At 37.7% G+C, this 25,146-nt stretch overlaps 1 protein-coding gene across 1 annotated transcript; it reads left to right on the forward strand.

Moving 5' to 3' along the window:
- Positions 1 to 507: 507 nt before the first annotated feature.
- Positions 508 to 16,127, forward strand: LOC127654413 (melanotransferrin-like). Its single transcript, XM_052141598.1, has 16 exons — positions 508 to 746; positions 952 to 1,106; positions 2,277 to 2,376; positions 2,692 to 2,877; positions 2,972 to 3,122; positions 4,370 to 4,437; positions 4,582 to 4,766; positions 5,264 to 5,429; positions 5,559 to 5,710; positions 6,157 to 6,253; positions 8,075 to 8,269; positions 10,150 to 10,303; positions 10,927 to 10,994; positions 11,135 to 11,322; positions 11,436 to 11,628; positions 14,803 to 16,127. The coding sequence occupies exons 1-16, from the start codon at positions 698 to 700 to the stop codon at positions 14,868 to 14,870; spliced, it is 2,175 nt and encodes a 724-aa protein (XP_051997558.1). The 5' UTR covers positions 508 to 697; the 3' UTR covers positions 14,871 to 16,127.
- Positions 16,128 to 25,146: the final 9,019 nt, after the last annotated feature.

Genomic DNA, 25,146 nt, shown 5'->3' on the forward strand with positions numbered 1-25,146 from the left:
GTCACTATTCACTTGCATTGAATGGACCTACAGAGCTTTGCGATTTGTGTTCTGCAGAAGAAAGTCAGTCATACACATCTGAGATAGCAAATGAGTATTTAAATTTGTTTTGGTGAACTATCCCTTTAATTTACTTCATTGAAGACGGATACACTATATGGAGTGGTGCTGTATGTTGTCTCTCAATATTATTCCTATTTGCCTTGAACACAGCACTGAGTCTAAAATATTTCAGGGGTACTGTAACTTCGTGAATAAATAAAAATAAATAGCTATTCCATTAAAGTATAAACTTGTTTTATTTTTATTTTAATTTGTATTTGTTATAAATATGTATGTCTGCCTTACTATGTTGGTAGTCTCTCTTTGTGTAGGGGTATGGTTTAAAAAAAAAAAAATTCTTGGTTAAGCAATTGCAAGAATGAAAGACCCATCTGTGTGCACCTTGGACCTCCGCCAGTCTCTTGGACGTGTCAGATTAAGTGTAGGCAAAAACCTCACGCCTGGTCACATTTGAGTCCATAAATCCCGAAATTGTCTGATCATCGAGGTCGTTTTATGATAAGGTGCTATAGAGCCATCTCCGGTCCAGTTATGTCGAAGAGCTGACTTGTATTTTGGACTTTGAAACAGACTCTCAAATATAAACCTAGAAGTCTTGGACTACCTCACACCTGCACACACTCATCAGTCAGAGATGGACACGTGGGCTTTTTTAACCATTCTGCTTGCCTTTGCGCATTATGGTAAGAAACGTTTCAAGTTAATGTGAACAATAAAACAAGTTTCTCTTAATATTTTTCCGTATTATATAAGTGAACTACGATTTTAATATAGCTTAAAAGCAACATTCCTGAGCATTTAAGAAATAGAGACTCGTTTGAACTCGATTCATTGGATGTGAAAAATAAAAATGATTTTGTTATAAATGTTGTAAATCACTTCGTGCAGTGTCTGGACAGAGTGCCATAAGGTGGTGCGCTATTTCCCCCGCGGAGGAGTCCAAGTGTAAAGCCATGGCTCAGGCCTTCACAAACGCCGCAATTCGGCCAACACTGCGCTGTGTTCTGGCCTCATCTAAATCCGAATGCGCTGAAAAACTCACCGTAAGTCTTACAGTCAAGTTTATCATGACATCTTTCTGACTATTTAACAAAGAAAAATCAGAGAATAGGTCTTTAGGTGTTACAATTTATTTTTATTTATTTATTTTTATTTTTTTTGGATGTTAGACCATGCATTGGTTAATCTATTTTCTTAAAATATGCTATTTAATTATTTGGTAGTTTATTAACAGGTGTGTTCAGTAATGTTTTCCTCATTTAAAAAGTTTTACTTCTAAAGAAACGAATTGTATTTTTGAAAGAGTTGTACAATATCATGATCACTTACTTGAGATAATGACTGCAGTCATATCAGTAACTATAAAAGCTGAGGTTATTTCTACATGGAGAGGGTCACTGATGACATGCTAGAATCACATGACCAGCAGAAAACAACTTTCTCAATTTTTGTAACCACCCTGTTATTGGATATTTTCACTTAAAGATTAAATTAATCTTGTATGGCACCAGTAATGTTAAACTATTGTGTTTGAATGATGCCTCATCCATGCCTTTAGGTGTCAGTGTGTGTCCAAGATGATTTATTCAGAAATTGAGTGCACCTTTAATACATTAAGCATCATAAACAATGCACAATAGGTCTATTTTGACAGCATTTATTAGTATGCTCATTTATGAAAATACTGTAGTTTATTGATTTTTCACATTAGTATATATACTGCCTTTTAATTATAATGAATAGCCTGCAGTTTATATATATATATATATATATATATATATATATATATATATATATATATATATATATATATATATATATACACATTTACAAGCACATGTTGAAATTTACATTACCCAAGCGCTGTATAGGTAGTGTTCATTGTTAGTTCATGTTAATTTAGTACTTAAACAATGTTAACGATTAAAACCTTATTAGAAATTACAATTATATTTTGTTATGGCCTAATTTATTGGATCTTATCTTATTATCGTATAACAAGTGTTCTTCTTCAGATAATTTTTGGTTTAGATGTTTAATTTAAGTTTAATGATGGTGTGTTTGCAAATAAATAAATAAATTGCAAGGCTCATGAGTCATCATCTTTATTAAAAAAGTACAGGCTTGTTGAATCATTACACTTATGATTTAATTACAAATAAAATTACTACAATTCAATTGTTGTATTTTGTTATAAATATTCCCTTTTTCAGAAAAATGAAGTTGATGCTTTTTCAGCCAGTGTTAAAGACATATATGACATTGCTAAGCAAGCTAGCTTCAAAATCGCAGCTGGAGAGTCTGCAGGAGATGGTATGCTCTTCTTTTCATAGTCTTTATCGATCTGTCATTGTTAATGTGGACACCAGATTATGCAAGATGTACCTCCGAACTATGTGGGACTGGAAAGATGGTGATTAAGGGCATAATTAAATGTTTATTATTGACAGTAAATGCCTGTACCTGTATTTGATTTTGTTTAATTTATACTGTTAAATAGTAGCCTACGTATGAAATAACTGATGTGGACTTTTCCTTTTTTTATCTGACAAGATTCAGAGTACATCATCTTTTAGATCAGCTAACATAATCAAAGTCATTTAATTTTCCTTATCTTAATGGCCACAGGGAAGGGAATAACGTACTATGCTGTTGCTGTGGTTAAAAGGAAAAATTCAGCCATCAGCATCAACAATCTAAAGGGGAAGAAGTCTTGTCACACTGGCAAGCACCGCACAGTTGGCTGGAATGTCCCTGTTGGGTATTTGATTGACAGTGGAAGGATGTCTGCTATGGGGTGTGACATTGCTCAAGGTACTCCATCGCTCTTGCTGCACATCTAGAAATGTCAGCCTGCTTGTTGACTATCAGAAAGAAAAGTGTCTTGATACTTGTGCTGGCTTTATAGGGGTTGCTGACTTCTTTAACGCCAGCTGTGTCCCAGGGGCTAAGGATGACCCTGCATCCCTGTGTCAGCTGTGTGCAGGAGACGGGTCAGGAAACTTTAAGTGTGATGAAAACACCAATGAGAAATACTATTCATATGATGGGGCATTTAGGTACTAGATTTATGAAACTCTTCACACTATGCTAAACATTACTTAGTTCACCCAAAAATTACAATTCTGCTTTCATTTACTCACATTCATTTACTTTAAAACCTGTGTGAATTTCTTTCTTCCGTGGAACAAAAAAGGAGATATTCTGAAGAATATGATCACTTTTTTCAATGCAATTACAGGGACTGGAGCTTTTAATAAAAAAAAAATGCTCATTCTCTTTAACTCATGTGTTGTATTCCAAGTCTTCTCAAGCCATTTGATTGCTTTCTGAGGAAATGATTGGAATTTTGGTTGTTGCATCTCCTCAACACGATCACATGGGAAATCGACATTTAGTTTCCAAAAGATCATGTACACTGAAACCAACCCCTATACTGCAGAATTACTGATAAGTGCAATCCTCCATTAGACATTTTTTTCATCATTTCAACCATGATCACCTTTCCCTCTACAGTTACTGATGTGTAATGCAAGTACTTCAGTTCACTGATTCTGTACACAATCATAAGAACATTTTTACTCCACTGATGGTTAGGTTTAGGGTTGGGGTTGGTTTAGAGGGTAGAATTAATCAAAAATGTATTCCTGTTGACAGTAATACATCAATTACAACAAAAAATTGCTTTTGGCATCACTCCCTGGACGTTTCACGTAGAAGCTCACACACACCCATATGTTCAGCAACACTTCCAGTTTCCTACTGTCACCTTATTCCCAGAGTGAACAAGTCATATAGTTGGGACGTTTATGAGAAGCAGCAAAGTTTGATTTGTGAACAAATTAGATGAATCCATCCAGTTCACAAAACCAATCTGAATAATCATACTCAAGTTTATCTCACTGATTGATCCAGTCACAGAAGTTAACGGCTCACTGGAGAGGAAGATTATCAGTGAATTACGATTACAATTTTGGACTGTTCCTCACTGAAGCTATTGTGTGGCTTCAGAAGACTTGGAATATTGCATGAGTTGTATGAACCACTTTTATTATACTTTTTAGTGCTTTTTTTTTGTAAATTTTGAGCTTGACAGACCTAGTCCTGATTTCCCTTTTATTAGATGGAAAAGAGTGGCAATGATATTATTTAAAAAAAATTCACCTTTTATGTTTTACAGAAGAAGTCTTAAGGGTTTTGAAAGACATATTTAAAATGTTTGGTTCCATTAAGTGATGCTGTATCTTGACTGCACTGATAGTAAGAAATATTTTCAGCATGTCAGCTATTGTTTTGGTCTCCACAGGTGCTTGGTTGAGGATGCAGGGGATGTTGCCTTTGTGAAGCACACCACTGTAGGCGAGAACACTGATGGTAAATTAACACTCAATAAGAATACACAGTGATGATGCTGTTTTCTGGAATTGTGGATCTTTTTATAAGCAGCATAAGAGAGAGATTACGATGTGTACATGAAGTTGTACAGATTAGAAAATAATCAGAAACCTTGGAACTCAGGTAAGGGGGACTCATGGACTCAAGGCTTGCACTCAGATGACTATCAGCTCCTTTGTCGGGACGGCACCCGCAGTCCAGTCAATGATTATGAGAGATGCCATCTGGCTCGGGTGCCATCAAGAGGCATAGTTGTACATAATGACATCAGCAGTTCGGTGGTTTACAACATGTTGCGTGAGGGACTGGTATGATCCATTCACAATATTCACTGTTTAAAATCATTTATCAGTATTTTATTTTTTTGTATGCAGAAAAATCTAAAGATTAAATGTATGTATTTTTGTCTTGTTTTCCACAGTAAAACAAACTTTAAACAAGAACAATGTGCTTATAATATTTATATAATAATATTATTTCAATCTTTAATTAATAATATTATAAATTTAGTGCGTATTATACTTGTTAAACAGTAAGAAATATTCCAGGTTCAGTTGAAGTTAAGCTACATCCTATGGGAAGCAGTTGTGGTATTATTAGACTCATCCCTCCTATAAATGTAGAATTCCTCCATTAATCCTCAAAGTGTTTTATTTGAGCAGTATCGCCATTTTAAACAGTCGTTTTGGGATTAACCAATTAATTTTATTTTTTTTAATTATGATTTGGTACATCTCAATACAAACTGGACATTTTAACTTAATTTAAACACTTTGTGCATGCCTGTTTGCATGTTTCCCCTTAGCAAAAGTCTGGGTTCTCCATGTTCTCCTCGGCATCCTTCTCTGGGAACGACCTGTTGTTCAGTGACGCTTCAACAACTTTTATCTCAGCTGGACATGAAAACTATATTGAGTGGATGGGCCGAAGATACTATGCCATATTAAGAGCTATAGACTGCTCAGAGTCTGGTATGAATTTTGCCTTTTCTCCAAACCATCACAAAATGTTTTGGCTCTTATATATACGTGTGTGTGTGTATATATATATATATATATATTTATATATTTGTGTGTTTGTGTGTTTGTGTGTGTCTGTAGATGTTCCCTCTCATCTCACCTGGTGTGTCCTTTCTCATGGAGAGCAGCAGAAATGCGCAGACATGGCCGTGGCTTTCAAAAGCAAAAACATTATTCCTGATATTAAGTGTCTCAACGGCAAATCTGTGGAGGATTGTATGCAGAAAATTAAAGTATGCCAATCAAGAATCTAAATATATGAAAGGTGAAGAGTGTCATTTTTTTATATTAATATACCCTGTCCTATCCCCATTTAATAAGCAGAGTCTAACTAGAGTATAAGTTAGCTATTCATTGCTTGATTTCCCTGGAAAAACTGGCTCTAAAAATAAATACAGTAGCTCCCTTTGTTTGAGCATCCAGATCAGCCCAACAGAGCAACATTTGAGTGAGTTTGTGCTGGATTACTGTCTCTGTTTTTCGACCAATGGCAGATAAGGGGAGTGTTCAGGAAACCTGTTTGAAAAAAAGTCCATACTTTTGGTATTTCATTTAAGAAAATGACACACTTCACCTTTATGTGCCAAACCATCTTACTTGCAGGTTTTTCTTCCTAAAATCAGGAATAATGTACATAAAAAGAATTTGACTGAGGTATTCAATGTTGTGTTTCCTCCAGAACAAGGAAGCTGATGCCATCACTCTTGATGGAGGCTACATCTACACAGCAGGAAAGAGTTTTGGGCTGATACCTGCTGCTGGGGAGAGCTACACAGGTTAGAGTCTTGCACTATCAATGTATACTCCTTTGACTTAATGTGCTTCTGACTACTTTTTAATATAATATTGTTTGTGTATAGTGGTGATGTCGAATTTTTGGTTTTAAAAGATACATGTTCACACAGTACACGACTACCACTGTGTCTGTACAAAATTCTGAATTAATTAAAAACATAAAGAAATTATTTAGACAATCTTAAATTGATTTTAAATTATTACCCAATAATATTTGCATTAGAAATATATGACACTGTCCTTGCCACAACCTAAAAACTCAATGGAAGCCACAAGTCACAAGTTTAACCATTTTCTAGTTCCAATCTGAGGGTGATTTATCTCTAATTTGTGTTTTTATAGTTCTTTTTTTATCAATGTCAAGTGAATTGTCTAAAAAGCTACTTCAAAAGCCCACCAGATTACCACATTCATTCAATTTCTTTACAATATACACACATTCACTCTTTGTCTTAAGCCTGATATGCTGAAAACTATTCTGTTAATGTTTTCATGTTCACAATTAGGAATGACATACAAATCACGTACTGTACATGACATATTTTCAATTAAAAACTGTGAATTTCGCCAAATGGAGAATAGTTTGCGCCATTGGAAATGACTGTTTCAATCATAAAATAGTGGGGAAATATTGCATGTTTTGTTAAACTGTATACTGATATCTAACACTAACACTCTTAACCTGAACTGCTGACACTGATGAATGCTGCGTGGCGCTGGAATAATCCACAAGGTTCCCGATCAAATTCTTAAACTTGAGTCCTGCCTTCATTGATTTGATTGGCTATATCAAATGACATTGACAAGCAGTGTTAACTACTGCTCACGCGAAAACTCTACGTTTTTTTTAACCATTATTTTATTCCTGCAACAACTTAATGACAATTAGACAGCAACAAGGATATCAATTAATAATCTGGCCATAACTGATTATTGGAGGGGCCCCCCTCGATGTATGTTGTGGTTACAGCCCTGGATACCGGCAGCACTTGATAAAACAAAAATGACAATTTTATAATATATAGGGCTGTCAAAGACAAAACTACAAACAGACAAGAACAAAAACTAATCCCGATTAATCTCATGATTATTTTCAGTTCCTTTTTTAAAAGAGATAGTTCACTCAGAAATTTAAATTCTGTCATAATTTACTCTTATTTTGTTCCAAACCTGTACAACTTTTTATTCCATGAGACATAAAAGAAAACTTTAGGAGGTACGTTAGTCTTAGTCATTATTTTCTTTTTTTTCTTTTTTACATAATTTGAATTATGAAAGTGAAATATGACTGAGAATGTAATTCTGATCCTAACACCTCCATTAGCGTTCCATAGAAGAAAGTCATACAGCTTTGGAACAAAATTAGATTGACATTTTTGGGTGCACTATCCCTATAATGGAAGAAAGCAAAATCTTGAGAATAATGTGTGCATGTTTTATACATTTCCTCTAGATGAAACTCATAGCAGAATATCAAGATACTTGGTTTTGTTTGTTTAATAGTGTTTTCTTTTAAAAGTGACTTATTAATATTTAATATAAAGGAGCACATTTCTGGTTTGGTGTCAATGAAGGGTGTACTTAAGTCATATTAATGGGGCTGTGGGGGTACATACAACAAAACAAAAAGTATGTGAAACACTGATATATATAGTGCAAACACTCAAACATGTGTTCATTGGGTAACTACCTGTGTCTGGGGCAGACTTTCAGCAGAACCCCATGAATGTAATCTGTTTAATCAACTTAATGTTCAGTATGATGACTTTTCACAAGCTACTGTGATTCTCTCTCTGTCTCAGGAGACACTGATGGCAGCATTTATTATGCCGTAGCTGTGCTGTGGAAGAGAAACGGAGACATCCAGAAACTCAGTGACCTCAAGAATAAGCGCTCTTGTCACACAGGTTATGGCAGGACTGCAGGCTGGAACATTCCCTTGGGTGTGCTCATAGAAAAAGGCATTATCAGACCACAGAAATGCCAACTGGCCAAAGGTAGGATACTGTAAATATAGTAGTTGACTATATATCATGATCAAACATGTGCAAACACTTTGTTCTGTTATAATAGATATGGAGGTAGGTTAAAGGTACACTCAGTCATTTTTTTTCTTCATTAAAACGTTTCACACATAAAGAAATGACTAGTACTTTTTTTATTTCTTATAATTTTCAATGTTGTACTCTCAAGTCTTCAGTCATATTAGTGGCCTCAAAAAAACTTTTTTATTCTACATAAACAGGTCGCAGAATAGGGGCCACCATGTTTAGATTATATGGCCTGCCAAATACAAACAAAATTCCCTTTAAAGCTGGATTTAAAATACTTTCTCATAACCCAGCTTAATATTCAGAGACAACTTTGAGTAAGCCAAAGTTTGAGTAAAGTTCTAAAACTTTTTCGGAGTTTATTCGGAAAGATGTTTGAAAACAACGTTTGTTTTTGCATTTCCTTTCAGTGGTGCAGATATTACACACTTCAGCTTTAAGGCAATTCAGTTCACTCAGCAGCCATATTGTTAATGCCTCCGGGCAGCTATTTCCAGTCAATGCAAGTGCGGTTCCTATCTGCTTTAATGGGGCAAGACCAAAATTGCAAAAACTCTTTAGATTAACATTCAAATAAAAAATTTCAAATTATGACAATGACAACAGTGTTATTGTAAATTGTGCTTCTTTAGCTCAAATCACACAAGGAAAAAGGTATTTTTCAGGCTGGTCCTGATATGTGCATACACATTCTTGAGTGAACACTGATCATTGGCTCTTTTAACTGTAAGGTGGGACTTCCATTCTAACAGCCACCATATGGATGCTCAGGCATTGCAATGCCTCTGTCAGATGGGGACTGGCTCTGTTAATTGTATGGCAGGGCTACAGTTCTCATATTTAGTGATATGAGTAGTCTGCCTCCTCCGCTTATATCCCTTATCACTCCTCTTATGTCTCTAAAACTGACTTTATCACTTTATCTACCCACTTGTTATTGAACACTTTGTGTCATAGCTAACCGAAATAAGGGTATTTTTACAGTGGCATGATGCTGAATCCATGTCAATATGCAAAACCACTGTCATATTGGCCAGTGCGACATAAAAAAGGATTTCGTTCATTTGTACCTTTCATTTGTATATCAAGTACAAATGCCAGATCTACAGTCCATGTTCATTCAATTATGAATATGAACATATATGAATGAGTTTCATTGCATTTCTATTTTATTATATATTACTAGTGATCTGATAAAGGGTTAGTTTACCCAAAAATTGGCTAAATTGCCATTTCAGATGTGTATGACCTTATGTCTGCTGCTGAACAAAATCAAAGATTTTTAGAGGAATTTCTCAACTCTGTAGGTCCTATGCAAGTGAATGGTTGCCAAAAATGTTAAGCTCCAAAATCCACATAAAAGCAAAATAAAAGTACTCCAGACAACTCTGATGTTTAAATCCATATATTCTGAAGCGATCTGATAGGTGTGGGTAAGAAACAGTTCAATATTTAAGTCCTTTTTTTTACTATAAATTCTCCAGGGAGGAGAATGGTCTACAGGCCCATCAGAGGTTTCAGCTTGAGCACATAAATGTCTTTTAATATCTTAAGAGCCTGAGGAATTTGACTTCTTTGCCATGTTGACTTCATAGAACAGTTATGTAGCAGGATGTGTCGAATCTTAGCGGTTAATGACACAAAAATAATTAAAAACTAGCAAAGTGCGCAGAGCTCTTGTCACGTGACTCCTGTAATGATGTTTCTTGATGCGGTTACTAAAAATGTTTTTTATGAAGTCATCATATACTGAGATGAATGGCACATGCAATTACCATATTGAAAGTGGGATAATTTTGTGAATCTGCCCCACATTTTTTCCATAGCTGCTGGGGAGTTCTTTAATTCTGCCTGTGTTCCTGGAGCCAATCAGGATGGTATCCCCAGTAACCTTTGTGAGCAGTGCATCGGAGACTCCAGTGGTCAAAACAAGTGTGTCAAGGGCAAGGATCTGTATGATGGTTACAATGGAGCCTTCAGGTAATACAATGTACAAATTCCAAATTTCAAGATGTACAAATTCCTCTGAATCATGTGGTGCAAATTTGCCACAGTTACTGTAGCATGCCTTATCAGTCAGTTATTCATGAAATTGCATTACATACATTATATTACAATATAAAATATATAATTTAAGTAAACATTTAACATACACAGAAAATACAACATACTGTACATAATATGAATATACTGTATAATATAGTACTCATACAGCTTGTGTAATGGTGTTCCGTGTGAAGAGCTCAATTCTAAAGAGAATGAATATAATTGATGGAATGTATTGATAATAACATAAAGCTGCAGTGTGTTATTTGAAATAAAACTAATGACTGTTTTCAAATCTGGTTTCCCATTTGCCAATGTTAGGACAAACAAGTAGTTGCTCCTCAAACTCATTGCATTGGTTGAGACAATGCTGCTTTGTCGAAATGTTCAAACAAACAGTTTGCACAGTGTTTACACTGTTTGGGTAAATCAATCTACAATTGGCTTATAGTTGTTTTGGGTATTATGATGGGATTACACAGAGCAGCTGTTGGAGGAATAACATCAGAAGAATTAAGTTATCCAGTGGGAAGTACCTGAAAATGTTATGTTCCTAGGTGCCTCGTTGAAGATCATGGTGATGTGGCCTTTGTCAAACATTCCACTGTTTTCCAGAACACAGATGGTAACACTCATTTGTTCTCTCCTCAGCTGTCATTTACAGTACATAAAAAAGTTTAACTTGTTTATTATGAATATTATATATTACAAGCTGACTTTATGTGTGTTGAGGTCTCCAATTTATATCAGAATTGTTTTTTCCAGGAAATAATACAGAGCCTTGGGCAGTAAACTTGGACTCCAGGGAGTTTCAGCTGCTTTGCTCACAGGAGTCTCGTGCTGAAGTCACTCAGTATAGTAAGTGCAACCTGGCCCGTGTCCCCTCCCATGCTGTTATGGTACGACCCGATATAAACCACCACCTTGTCTTTGGTCTTCTGGACAAAGCTCAGGTAGCATATAAAAACCCCATTTGACTTCCCTAATTATTCAGTGCAATATAAAGGCTTTTTTTCAGTTTTTTTATTTGTTTTTGAATAACCTTTACAATTTTTGTATCTTTCAGGAATTCTTTGGAGTTAATACTGTCTCAGGATTTAAGATGTTTGACTCCAAAGCATATGAGGGATCAGACCTGATTTTCAAGGACTCAACAATCTCTTTGATTGGCGTGGATGAGAAGAAGACTTACGAGGAGTGGCTTGGCCAAAGTTATCTGGATGCGGTGATGGCCATGGAGTGCTCAGCGTCCTCAACAGGTAGTGTCAGTTAATGTAATATATATTGTCAAGCCATTTAAAATACTGTATATATTAAACAGCAATGTTGGAGAACTTCATTTTTGGCAGAAGGGATTGTAGATTCTGAAACTTTTGAAAAGATGTTTCAGGGTTTCTTTGGCTGTTTGCCAAAGAGTCAAAAGAACACTCAAGGCTGTGTGTTATCAAAACTTACATGAAGGCTTTGATGATCTGCAGCACTCCCTCTTGTGTTCTACTACTTAACACTTCCATGCTGTTGCAGATCATTTTGACTTGGTTAAGACCAGGGTTGTGCACCATTCAGAACTGTATGAAGAATGCCATTTAAATTCAAATTAAATTCTGGATTTTTTTATTTATTATTATTGAGGTAGCAAAAATTATGTAGAATTGCAATTTAAACTTTAAGCAACTTTAAGGAATGCATCTCAATGTGCTTCTATTACAACATACTTAGTTGAACCAACAATCACAGCGGTGAGTTGGATTAAAGCATTTATTTCAAATTGGCCTATGCAACTTTTTTTATGCAGTTCAGTCCCATTTACCCTCTTCCCAGCATGCACTAGGGTATGAATAATATGGTTGCATTGTTTGGTCATTTGATCTTTTGGTCTTTTTTTTTTTTGTTTGTCATTGTAGGTCAAATATTTTGCAGTTTCATGTGATGAGAAACAATTTGAAATATATGTTTATAGAACTGTGCATGAGATGCACAGGATATTGAACAGTTTAAAGGGTAACTAAACCCCTGCTCAGAGTCTGACTCCACCCACTAGCAATATTTGAAAAATGCTCGAAAAGTGGGCAGACCCCAGCGGGGATAGAGGGGACGAACCGGGGGGGGGGGCGTAGTGACAGATTAATTGACAGCTGCTGTCAGACTCTAAAATGGAGAGTGACTGGAGTGACGCAAGTAGCTTTGCCACGGAGCGGTCTTTTGAAGTCGAGGACCTTTCTCCCCCACCTTCACCTGAAGTGGAGGAGGGTGAATTGTCTGTGGACACAGGGCCGGAGCCATATCAATTCGAGCCGCTGGCTCAAACTGCGGTTTTAACTCGCTGTTGAGCATCCGAGTGCGCATTCACCTTCACTCGCGTGCAGGAAAATCAAACGAAACGCTGTTCAGTGCTGTTTATCGTTTTAGCAGGATTTTTATTTAGCAAGCTTCACTTGAACATAACATCAGTTAGCTGTTCTCTCAACTTAGAAGAATGTGACGTAAAGCGTAACGTCATCATGTACAAAACCGTATACCTCCAAATAAAACTATACAGGTAGTCAATACCGTAATACAATGTATAAGGGTGCAATACGTTTAACACTCCCGCATCGCGAACGCACGTTTGTCTACCCCAGAGGATTAACTTTAGCCTAACCATAAATTGTGATTCAAATATATATGATCACTCACCTCAAGACGCCGCTGAGGTGGTGGAGTCCATGCAGGAGGAGTAGCGTTTGGCACTGCGTCAGCTTTTCAGCTGAGCTGTTTGGAGAAGCCCATTTCCACCTCCATTGCGTTGGAGAAGCAATCCAGCGTAAAATGCAGTTTGCACACTCCTCCAGCTCTAGGTGGGAACTCGCGGTCTTCCAGAACAAGGGCGTGCAACCCCTGAGCCTAATTTCCAAGTCTGCTGGAAAGCTATACAGTCCAGCAGTGCTGTTGCAACCAGAAACACTACACCTACGTACCATCCTGACCACTGTACTAAATACAGATAATCTACGCTAATTTGAAGCTATCCTAACTGACGCAATACTATGCTACTAACTAACTATGCTTCTAACAATACTACACTAACAAATATGGTAATTAACTACCTAGGCTACACAAAATAATCTAAATAACTATATAAATGCTATGCTAAATAGATGCTAAAATACTCTATCCTGATCGTTTTCAATACTCGCAATTCCAACTCCTGACTCGCTACAGTGGTTTTGACGAAACGAGATGGTTTTTATACTGCCATGGGCGTGGTAGCTCGTACCAAGGGCGTGGTGAGCTGGAACCTGCTTACGTCAGCTGTCACCGCTTACGTCACAAAGTACCACAAACAGCCAGTAGGAAAATTGAACTGCAGGAGCCACCGTTCAACCTGAAGAGGGCAACACTCAGACATTTTTACACCATATATTGTAGAATTAAAACACTTTATACACAAATGTCAAAAAAATTACTTGAATCAATGACCAGTACTAATAAAGCCCCATTCTTACAGATCATTAACTAAAAAAAGTTGGTTTAGGGTTTAGTTACCCTTTAAAACCATTTAAATAAGGAAAGCAATTGTCATTGAATAGAGTTGACAGAGCTTAAGTAGTAACTTTATTTAAATATTGTTATTTTTAAATATGTAATAAGAATATATAATATGTATTGTGTCTTCTATGTGTCTTGGACTAAAGAAAATGTGTATTGTGACTGTTGAATTTTTTTTAATTGCAATTCAGTAAATTCCACTTCCTATCATTCAAATTCAACTTCCTGTAGGGGTGGCCAATTCAATTCTAATTTCAACTCATGAATTGATAGTTAATTCACAACCCTGGCATAGACTAACAGATTTTCTGTAACTCATTGTCAACATTTCAGCCTGAAACTTATTTTTAGTTTTTATATCCTCCACAAATGTAATCCAAACATGACAATGTAAAATACTTGAACCATGTCAATGGAGGGAACGGAGCTTCTGTAAACCTCCAAGCCTATGGGCCTGTTTAGACATTAATCCGGCCCTGCTAAGAATGCACTCAATATCATGCAATTGTAAAATTATTTTGCATTTATGTATATATAGATACAGACAGACAGACAGACAGATAGACAGACAGACAGACAGATAGATAGATCGATCCCTCTCAGTCCTAATGTTTGGTATGTCCACACTGCATTTCATTGGCTCTGTACCTGTACACTGCACAATGACAGTCAAATTTAATCTTAATCTGTTGAATCTTAATATCTGAGTCTTGGCAAATTGTTTAACTCTTGACTCTTGATAAGCAGTGATTTGCCATGTAGGGTCAATGTGACCCACTAAAAGGTATATTGGATCTTCAATAATGACCACAGAAGTGTTAATTATACAGTATGTTTTAAATAATGTTTTGATTCTTTTAGTAACTTTCTTTCCTTTGTGTGCATTGTTTTCGGTTCTCTTACAGTATTTTCCTCATCTTCACTTTTACTGATGAGCATTGCAAGCTCCCTGGTGTATCTGTTGGCTTTGTAGCAGGTCTGCCAGCCATGACATGGGCCTTCGGTGGTGTCATCTTTTCCTGAATCTGACCATCCCACCAATTCTAATATATTTACCATTTCACTGACTTAAGCAGAATCTAAAGCTTTTTTCAAGTTTAAATGATTGAAATGCACTAAGCAATACGTGGGCTAAATTCTTTTTTAACTAGAATCATAACAACTTGTTATTTTCAAGACCATCTCTGTTATTTCTGAATGCTGTGGGCAATAGCCATATCAGTGCATATGCTTTGCCTGTTACATATTTATTGCACAATGTTTATTCCCACTGATAAAGGCTACATTTTATTATTTTATGAGCTACTTGAAGGCACAGGCCATATCAGTGAATATGCTGTGTCTAGCACTTTTCTTTTTGACATTTATTATGTAACTGCATACAGTATACACTTAAGTCTTACTACTGAGTGGATTGGACTTAATTGATTGTTTTCCTCTCTTATTCTTCCCAGACTGAAAGCAGAAGGAAATATCATTTCAAAGTTTATAAGTTGTTTACCTTTAATTTCTTTCTTTATTATTGGTATTTTCTTTGCTTTGTATTCACAAATCAACCACATATTGTAAAAAAATAACAGTTTTCATCAATCTGCTAAATGGTCACTGAGATGGAACAAGACCTTTGATTGTGATACACTCAGCAAAGCATTGTTGTCATACCTGAGGGGTAGTACTTCTTTGCCTGCACACTCTATTCTGTTGCAACATTGTCACAAACCCTTTGTTTCTGGATTCAGTTGGTATTGTTCCAATGCAAATGTTAAATCCAATTTACTAAAAACCGGGTCAAACCGGGAACTTAACAAGTGCCTTTTGTCCAAAACCCAGTAATCACAGCGGCACAATGGAGTTCTAGCAGATGAATTACAGGTGCATAATAAATCACTTCTCACTGGACTACTGCTATAGATTATATAGATTATTGATATTTCCTTCAGCTTGCTTTGTTTTCACTGCAGTGTGCATTTTTGTTGATTGTTTTATTACAGTATCACTTATAATTGTATGTGTTTATATGAGAGAGTTCTATTCAGATACCATATCAGTGTATATGTGCTGACAAATTGTACTTCATTAATGCTTGTCTTTGTCCATTTGTTGCAATTTCTTCAATGAAATGATTGAAATGTAACTAATATTTAGTTGCCAGGCCAGTGCGTCTGCTCAAGTATTACCACATACTGCCTACATAGGCTTCTATTCTTTAAAATAAACAAGGATCATTAAATATGGGTTGCTTTTCATCTTACTATTTGGTCAGATCTTTGAGCACTATCACAAATGTTTTCTATTTACTATCGAGTGAGGAGGATTCTGTTTACATTGGCCTGCTTCACTTAACAATTGTAATGCAGAGATGTCCAACATTTTTTTTGTAGACCAAAACCATCATTCTCCAGTTACTGAACATTTCACAACGACAAAAACTTGCATTTTATTATTATTATTTTATTGTATTTCAGTGGGCTTGAAATAATCAATCTGGGTCTCTGATCTTTGAGAAAAGGCAAATGAGAATTGGCGTGTGAGATTTGCATGCCATTCCCCCGGACATACGGGTATAATAAAAGTGTTGCTTGCAAATGCGCACTGAGGAGCCGAGCCAAAGACCTGGCCATTTCAGCAGTTGGTTCAGTGTTGTGGCCGCAGCCGGCCCCGAGAGGGGGTACTTCTAAGTGGAATACAACACAATTTTACCGGGTCAGAGCGGAAGCACGTCGTGCGGAGCGGCAGTGGGGTAGGTCCTACCCAAGGAGAGGCGGAGTTACTACAAACGGTGACCAAGGACAGAGGGCCTTCTGCCCAAGGAAGACGCGGTTTACTAGCGAGGAAACCATTTTGCGGAATATACATCACACAGTGTTACCTAAGGAGACAACTAGCACATGTGGAGCACTTACCTCAGTACGGGGGCCTAAGTGATGCATGTACTGGGGCGGCGGCGAGCCTCTCCGAAGACTCGTCAGCCACTGGGCTAAGGAGGAAGAACGTCCAGGGTTCACACTTTTTTGCGAACGCAACCTGGAAAAGAGCGCACGTCTTCACCTCAATGGAGGGGAAATGCGCTATTCGCAAGCGGTACACATGGCCAGCTGACCCGAACTTACCTGTTTGTATCACCTGATAACACAAGGGATGATACTGGCTCAAACCTGAGGTTATAGAACCTCATAAATATGTTAGGTGTTGCCCTAGTTAGACAAGAGCTGCTTGGAGCTTCCAAAGTATGGTCCCCGTCTGCCTTTTATCCACTGAGGTTTGCTGGGCCACTAAGGTGGACATTGCCTGCCCGAGAGCTCACGCTGTGACCATCATCGCTCGGAGGGCGAGAACAGTCACCGAGCGCAGTTCCTGCATCAATCTTGAGTCAGAACTACCCTCGTGCAGTTCTTTGAGCGCCTCTTGCAGCACTTGCAGGAGAGCTGTGGCTTGCAGTCATGAGTGACAACATAAACCCACAGGCCCTGGACTGGAGACTTGGATGGCTCCGCCAGGTGGCGGTGCTCAGTGGGCACAGGTGCACCGCGATCGCCTTACCAACCTGGGGAGTCGCCGAGCACCCCCTGGCAGCCCCACCGTCGGGTAGTGAGAGAGGATGAGCCTGCGAACCGGGTCCGGGCAGTAAAAGGTGCCCGCCGTGATCCCGGATCGCATTTCCGGGAAGAAAGGTACGGGGGCACGGCTGTAAGCGGCGCTCGGAACCCCGGGACCAATCAACGGGCTGCAAGGGTTTAGGGGGGAGGATTCCACTTCATCCCGACGTTCGCAGCCGCCTGGGCAAGCATGGCCATCAGCTGCACATGGCGTCAGACTGAATCAACCCACTCTGAAATGCTGTAAATGAAAGCTTATCCACTTTGCGAGCTGCGAACGCAACCACGAACTGAGACAGGCCGGCGGTCACATCGCGGAACTCACTGGGGCAAATGAGCGTGCTGGGGAATGGGAGGACCATGAGGTATTTCCCGGTGGAGAAGCTCCCATTGAAGTCCCCAAATCGCCCCCAGTGCTAACTGACCCCACCTCATATTCGCTGGTAGGAGGACCGAGTCGGGGAGCCGCTGAAGTGGCTTTCCCTCATACGAGAGAACGCCGTGACCTCAACGTTGGCAAAATCATTCCCTCGCACTGATAGCATGACCCGTCCACAATCGCTGTCCCCGCTTGGGGATTGCCCAACATCAGAGGTAGCGATAGTGGTCGTGGGAAGTGGAGAGGTAACGATCGCAACCAGGAAAACGCACACAAATGAATAGGCATCTTGAAAAAGACACTTTCGTTTGCGCCACTCTTTTAGAGGAAAATCTACTCTTTTTATTTGTGGATGTGTGTGTGTATGTATATATGTGTGTGTGTGTATGTATATGTATGTATATATATATATATATATATATATATAAGAAGCTCTGCTCAGCTGTCAAAGCGCCCAGGGGTGTTTACTCAGCACAACCGTTGTGTGGGAGGGGGAGTGACATGCAAATCCCACATGCCAATTCTCACTGGCCTTTTCTCAAAGATCAGAGATATCTGGGATCCCAAGAGTGACCCCTAGTGTCAACTCATCGACACAACGTCGAGTGAGTGACAGATAGGGAACAAAATTATCATAAAGGGGAGGTGGTGTCATTTAAGTTCATTAATATGTTCCTGAAGAATCAACAACAGTATCAAGAGTGCAGAAATTTCTGTTTAACCCTTTTCAAAGTTTTTGACATGAGTTGAGTGCTGTGCCTGTTATATTAGTACGGAAGAGGATTAGGGCCAAGCAATAATAAAAAATAAAACCATCTCGAGAATAAAGTCATAATAATGCGAGATTAAACTTAACGAGTTTTTTCTCAAAACACAATGACTTTATTCTTGATATTTAATGAGTTTATTCTCAAGATTGTATTTCGACTTTTTTCTCGAAATTTAACGAGTTTAATCTCGCATTATAATGACTTTAATCTCGAGATGGCTTTATTTTTTTTTTATTATTGCTTGGCCCTAATCCTCTTCCGTATATTAGTTATTTTGCATAAAGATGTAACATTTATTCAGTGCATAATTCTCACCAGATTCAAGTATATCTCCATCTAAAATATATTCCCTTTCTGGACTCATTGAAAGTAGAAGCTACACACATCACAAACCAGAACTGTTTGAAATATAAGATAAAGGTAAATATGAGCTCAGATTCAGCATTTGCGATTGTTAGTTGCCACCCAAAAAATGTTTTATTATTTTTTTTTTAATATAAATACTGGCATAGAAGACTTAAGACAGTTTACATGATAATATACTTGTTATTCCAAATTAGTTATGTCAACAGTTTCCCCCAGAATGTCTGCCTTTTAATGAGACTTTTTTTATGGTCTCCAAATAGTTACACAAACTTAGGTGTTAAGGATAAAACACCTCATGTTTACTATCTTTTAAATCCTTTCTGCATTTCAGGAATGTTTATGTTAATACATTCTTTATATATTTAGTTTTATCCGAGATAAAAAAAAAGTTCATGATTAAACATGCACTATCATGAGCGGGAAGTTTGTAAGAATCCTCCATACAAAGGATTATAAATCAACTTTGAAAAGGACAGACCAGTCGACCACGTGACTCTGAAAAGCCACTTCTGATTGGCTCTGGACACCTTTGGGGTGCGGCCAATTTCAGCTCAAAAGTTTCCTATCAAGAACTCTCTCTCGGTCTGCTCTTCTCTCTTGGTCTCCTCTCTTCTGACACTCTCTTGCTTCTCTTGCTTCTTCCAGTTCCTCCACGCTCTTGCCCTCATGGCTTTTTTTCTATAGTGAAGGAAGAGAATTCAGAGCAATGCCCGCTTTTATACCAGACAGCTTCACGCCTCAAAGGCCAGGGCTTAAACACCAAAGCTAATCCTACAGTTGTTGTAGAAAGGTTTCAGTTAGGTTATGTAGAAGGATACTCCCCATAGCATCAGCTTCCTGACGCAATGTCAAGTGTACTGAATTGTAAGGGAAACACGGCGCTGTTGTATTTTCTCCAAGCACGCAGGGGCTTATGAGTGTTTTCAGATGTTGCAGAGCAGTTTGCAATCATCAGGCTATATCAGATTTTAATTTATGATATGCGAGCACTAATGATCAAATGTTGATGATGATGATATAGTGTTGATGAAATATGATTGTCTTCTTTTAATTGTTTATATTGTAATACGTTGTAGATTATTTTTATATATATATATATATATATATATATATATATATATATATGATATATATATATATATATATATATAAATAAATTGATATATATATATATATATATATAAAAATTATATATATATATATATATATATATATATATATATATATATATATATAATACACTCACCTAAAGGATTATTAGGAACACCATACTAATACTGTGTTTGACCCCTTTCAGCCTTCAGAACTGCCTTAATTCTACGTGGCATTGATTCAACAAGGTGCTGAAAGCATTCTTTAGAAATGTTGGCCCATATTGATAGGATAGCATCTTGCAGTTGATGGAGATTTGTGGGATGCACATCCAGGGCACGAAGCTCTCGTTCCACCACATCCCAAAGATGCTCTATTGGGTTGAGATCTGGTGACTGTGGGGGCATTTTAGTACAGTGAACTCATTGTCATGTTCAAGAAACCAATTTGAAATCATTCGAGCTTTGTGACATGGTGCATTATCCTGCTGGAAGTAGCCATCAGAGGATGGGTACATGGTGGCCATAAAGGGATGGACATGGTCAGAAACAATGCTCAGGTAGGCCGTGGCATTTAAGCGATGCCCAATTGGCACTAAGGGGCCTAAAGTGTGCCAAGAAAACATCCCCCACACCATTACACCACCACCACCAGCCTGCACAGTGGTAACAAGGCATGATGGATCCATGTTCTCATTCTGTTTACACCAAATTCTGACTCTACCATCTGAATGTCTCAACAGAAATCGAGACTCATCAGACCAGGCAACATTTTTCCAGTCTTCAACTGTCCAATTTTGGTGAGCTCTTGCAAACTGTAGCCTCTTTTTCCTATTTGTAGTGGAGATGAGTGGTACCCGGTGGGGTCTTCTGCTGTTGTAGCCCATCCGCCTCAAGGTTGTGCGTGTTGTGGCTTCACAAATGCTTTGCTGCATACCTCGGTTGTAACGAGTGGTTATTTCAGGCAAAGTTGCTCTTCTATCAGCTTGAATCAGTCGGCCCATTCTCCTCTGACCTCTAGCATCAACAAGGCATTTTCACCCACAGGACTGCCTCATACTGGATGTTTTTCCCTTTTCACACCATTCTTTGTAAACCCTAGAAATGGTTGTGTGTGAAAATCCCAGTAACTGAGCAGATTGTGAAATACTCAGACCGGCCCGTCTGGCACCAACAACCATGCCACGCTCAAAGTTGCTTAAATCACCTTTCTTTCCCATTCTGACATTCAGTTTGGAGTTCAGGAGATTGTCTTGACCAGGACCACACCCCTAAATGCATTGAAGCAACTGCCATGTGATTGGTTGATTAGATAATTGCATTAATGAGAAATTGAACAGGTGTTCCTAATAATCCTTTAGGTGAGTGTGTATATATATATATATATATATATATATATATATATATATATATATATATAAAAAAATATTCAGATAATTAAAATGTATTACATTCTTGTAGCAGAAGAGTTAATCATTGATAAGACAATACAAAAGTGGCTTTAGAATACAATGTATTGTTTACTACCATTTTATTGATCATAAGTCAATCATTGGCATACAGCTCACAGCAATCCATTTCACAAGTGAATTTGTCAATCAGTTCGAGATTTATTATGAGGGCTTGTTTAAGGACCCGTACATTTACACCTGCGTCAGACATGCTTGTGTAGCGTCTCGGGTGTGTTGCATCATAAACATAAAATGTTTAGGTCACTGTGTCAAGTTAAATATAGTTTAATACTCTATCTTTAAACACATATTGAGATCCCTTAGTTCGCATTTGTGCTCTTTCAAGTGTTTTGAATGTAAGAACGTAACGCATGTTTGTGTTGTTCTGCCTACTGAAGTGCTTCCTTAACTGTATAAACTGTGAGTTGCTCATGAAGCTGAAATTTCACTTACTGCCCTCTGGAGTAAACAGGTGGTACTACAAGCTTGCGTTTCTCAGGAATCTTCCTTATTATGGTCCGGGGGCATTGCGATTAATTGCGATATTTTTTTTAACACGTTATTTTTATAAAATGAATCGCACCGAATTAACCCGTTAAATCAACAGCCCTAATATATATATATATATATATATATATATATATATATATATATATATATATATATATATATATATATACACTCACCTAAAGGATTATTAGGAACACCTGTTCAATTTCTCATTAATGCAATTATCTAATCAACCAATCACATGGCAGTTGCTTCAATGCATTTAGAGGTGTGGTCCTGGTCAAGACAATCTCCTGAACTCCAAACTGAATGTCAGAATGGGAAAGAAAGGTGATTTAAGCAATTTTGAGCGTGGCATGGTTGTTGGTGCCAGACGGGCCAGTCTGAGTATTTCACAATCTGCTCAGTTACTGGGATTTTCACGCACAACCATTTCTAGGGTTTACAAAGAATGGTGTGAAAAGGGAAAAACATCCAGTATGCGGCAGTCCTGTGGGCGAAAATGCCTTGTTGATGCTAGAGGTCAGAGGAGAATGGGCCGACTGATTCAAGCGGATAGAAGATCAACTTTGCCTGAAATAACCACTCGTTACAACCGAGGTATGCAGCAAAGCATTTGTGAAGCCACAACACGCACAACCTTGAGGCGGGTGGGCTACAACAGCAGAAGACCCCACCGGGTACCACTCATCTCCACTACAAATAGGAAAAAGAGGCTACAATTTGCAAGAGCTCACCAAAATTGGACAGTTGAAGACTGGAAAAATGTTGCCTGGTCTGGATGAGTCTCGATTTCTGTTGAAACATTCAGATGGTAGAGTCAGAATTTGGCGTAAACAGAATGAGAACATGGATCCATCATGCCTTGTTACCACTGTGCAGGCTGGTGGTGGTGGTGTAATGGTGTGGGGGATGTTTTCTTGGCACACTTTAGGCCCCTTAGTGCCAATTGGGCATCGTTTAAATGCCACGGCCTACCTGAGCATTGTTTCTGACCATGTCCATCCCTTTATGGCCACCATGTACCCATCCTCTGATGGCTACTTCCAGCAGGACAATGCACCATGTCACAAAGCTCGAATCATTTCAAATTGGTTTCTTGAACATGACAATGTGTTCACTGTACTAAAATGGCCCCCACAGTCACCAGATCTCAACCCAATAGAGCATCTTTGGGATGTGGTGGAACGGGAGCTTCGTGCCCTGGATGTGCATCCCACAAATCTCCATCAACTGCAAGATGCTATCCTATCAATATGGGCCAACATTTCTAAAGAATGCTTTCAGCACCTTGTTGAATCAATGCCACGTAGAATTAAGGCAGTTCTGAAGGCTGAAAGGGGTCAAACACAGTATAAGTATGGTGTTCCTAATAATCCTTTAGGTGAGTATATATATATATATCTATATATATAGATATATATATATATATAGATATATAAAATGGTACACAAACCAATTGTTATGTGATAAATATGTGGAAAACATGTTTTTGAGTATTTTTAACTTGCATATAGCCTACCCTGTTTTACTGATAAGTAATGTTAAGGCCATGCTGAATGTGTGCCCCTACCTGTTTAAGTTAGAGTCTGTGATACATTATTTATTTTGAGATTGTGCGAGATTGTTTTGGGATGGGGATACAGTATCAATTTTATTTGTTCAGGTCTTGAAAAAGGTCTTACATTTTAAAACTCTGCAGCAATCCTGTTCCAGATGTGTATGACTTTCTTCTGTGGAACACAAATAGAGATATGTAGAACTCTGTATGTCCTTACAGTGTAAGTGGGTACCACATTTTTTAAGCTCAAAAATACCACATTAAAGTTATCCATATGACTCCTATGGTTAAATCTATATCTGCAGATGCGACAGAAAAACAGATCATTATTTAAATCCTTTTTTCCCATAAATTATTCTCCCTGCCCAGTAATAAAAGAAAAGAATAATAATGGGAAAGTGGAGATTGAGAGTAAAAAAAGGACTTAAATATTGATCTGATTCTCACCCACACTAATTATGTAGCTTCTGAAGATATGTATTTAACCACTTGTTATAAGTTGTACATAAGTTGTATTTATGCTGGCTTTATATGCTTTTGGATCTTCAAAGTTTTGGTCACCATGCACTTGCATTGTGAGGACCAGCAGAGCTGAAATATTCTTAAAGGAAAGTTCGGGTTTCAAAACAAGTTAAAGGGTTAGTTCACCCAAAAATGAAAATGATCACATAATTTACTCACCCTCAAGCCATCCTAGGTGGATATGACTTTCAGCCAAACACAATCTGAGTTATATTAAAAGATATCTTGGCTCTTCCAAGATTTATAATGGGAGTGAATGATACCTTAGATTTTCAAGCCCAAAAAAGTGCATCCATCCACCAAATCCATCATCCATACGGCTCCAGGGGGTTAATAAAGGCCTTCTGAAAAAAAAAAACGATGCGTTTTTGTAAGAAAAATATTCATATTTCTAACTTTAGAAACTATAATCACTGGCTTCCAGTAATGGCCGTCCACATGTTCACAAGAGAGTCGAGTTCCGGCATATGATGTAGGCGTAGCGTAAACTCTGGTGAGAAGTGACGAAGACTCAAATGTGAAAACAATCATAGGGACTATCAAGCCAACATTTCGGGAATCTGTTTCCCGCACCACCACCGAAGTGATTTTATAGTTACTTTGCTGAGTTTTCTTTTCTAGCGAGAAGACAGATTTCTGTGCGCGAGTGAGAGAGGGAAGAAGGATGTGCATTGAGTGAAATTATACTTTGTATCTGCTCCAGACATCCTCTTTTTATTCTTTTTTTTTTTATAATATTTGTATTATTCATTATATTTAAAATGTGTAACATTAATGCCTCTGTAAAAATATAAAGCCAAACTTAAATGTTTAAAAATGTTTAGTCAGTTTAATGGGGAAAAATATGAACTGACTAGTAATTCCAGTGTTGACTAGCAGCATCAGAACCGTTTAGTTGACTAGTCGCGCACATCCCTAATCCGGAATGACATGAGGGTGAGTAAATAATGAGAGAATTTTCATTTTTGGGTGAACTATTCTTTAACAGTTTAAAAGTTGAATT

This window comes from Xyrauchen texanus, chromosome 13 (genome assembly GCF_025860055.1).
Source record: "Xyrauchen texanus isolate HMW12.3.18 chromosome 13, RBS_HiC_50CHRs, whole genome shotgun sequence".
Taxonomy (NCBI): Eukaryota; Metazoa; Chordata; class Actinopteri; order Cypriniformes; family Catostomidae; genus Xyrauchen; species Xyrauchen texanus.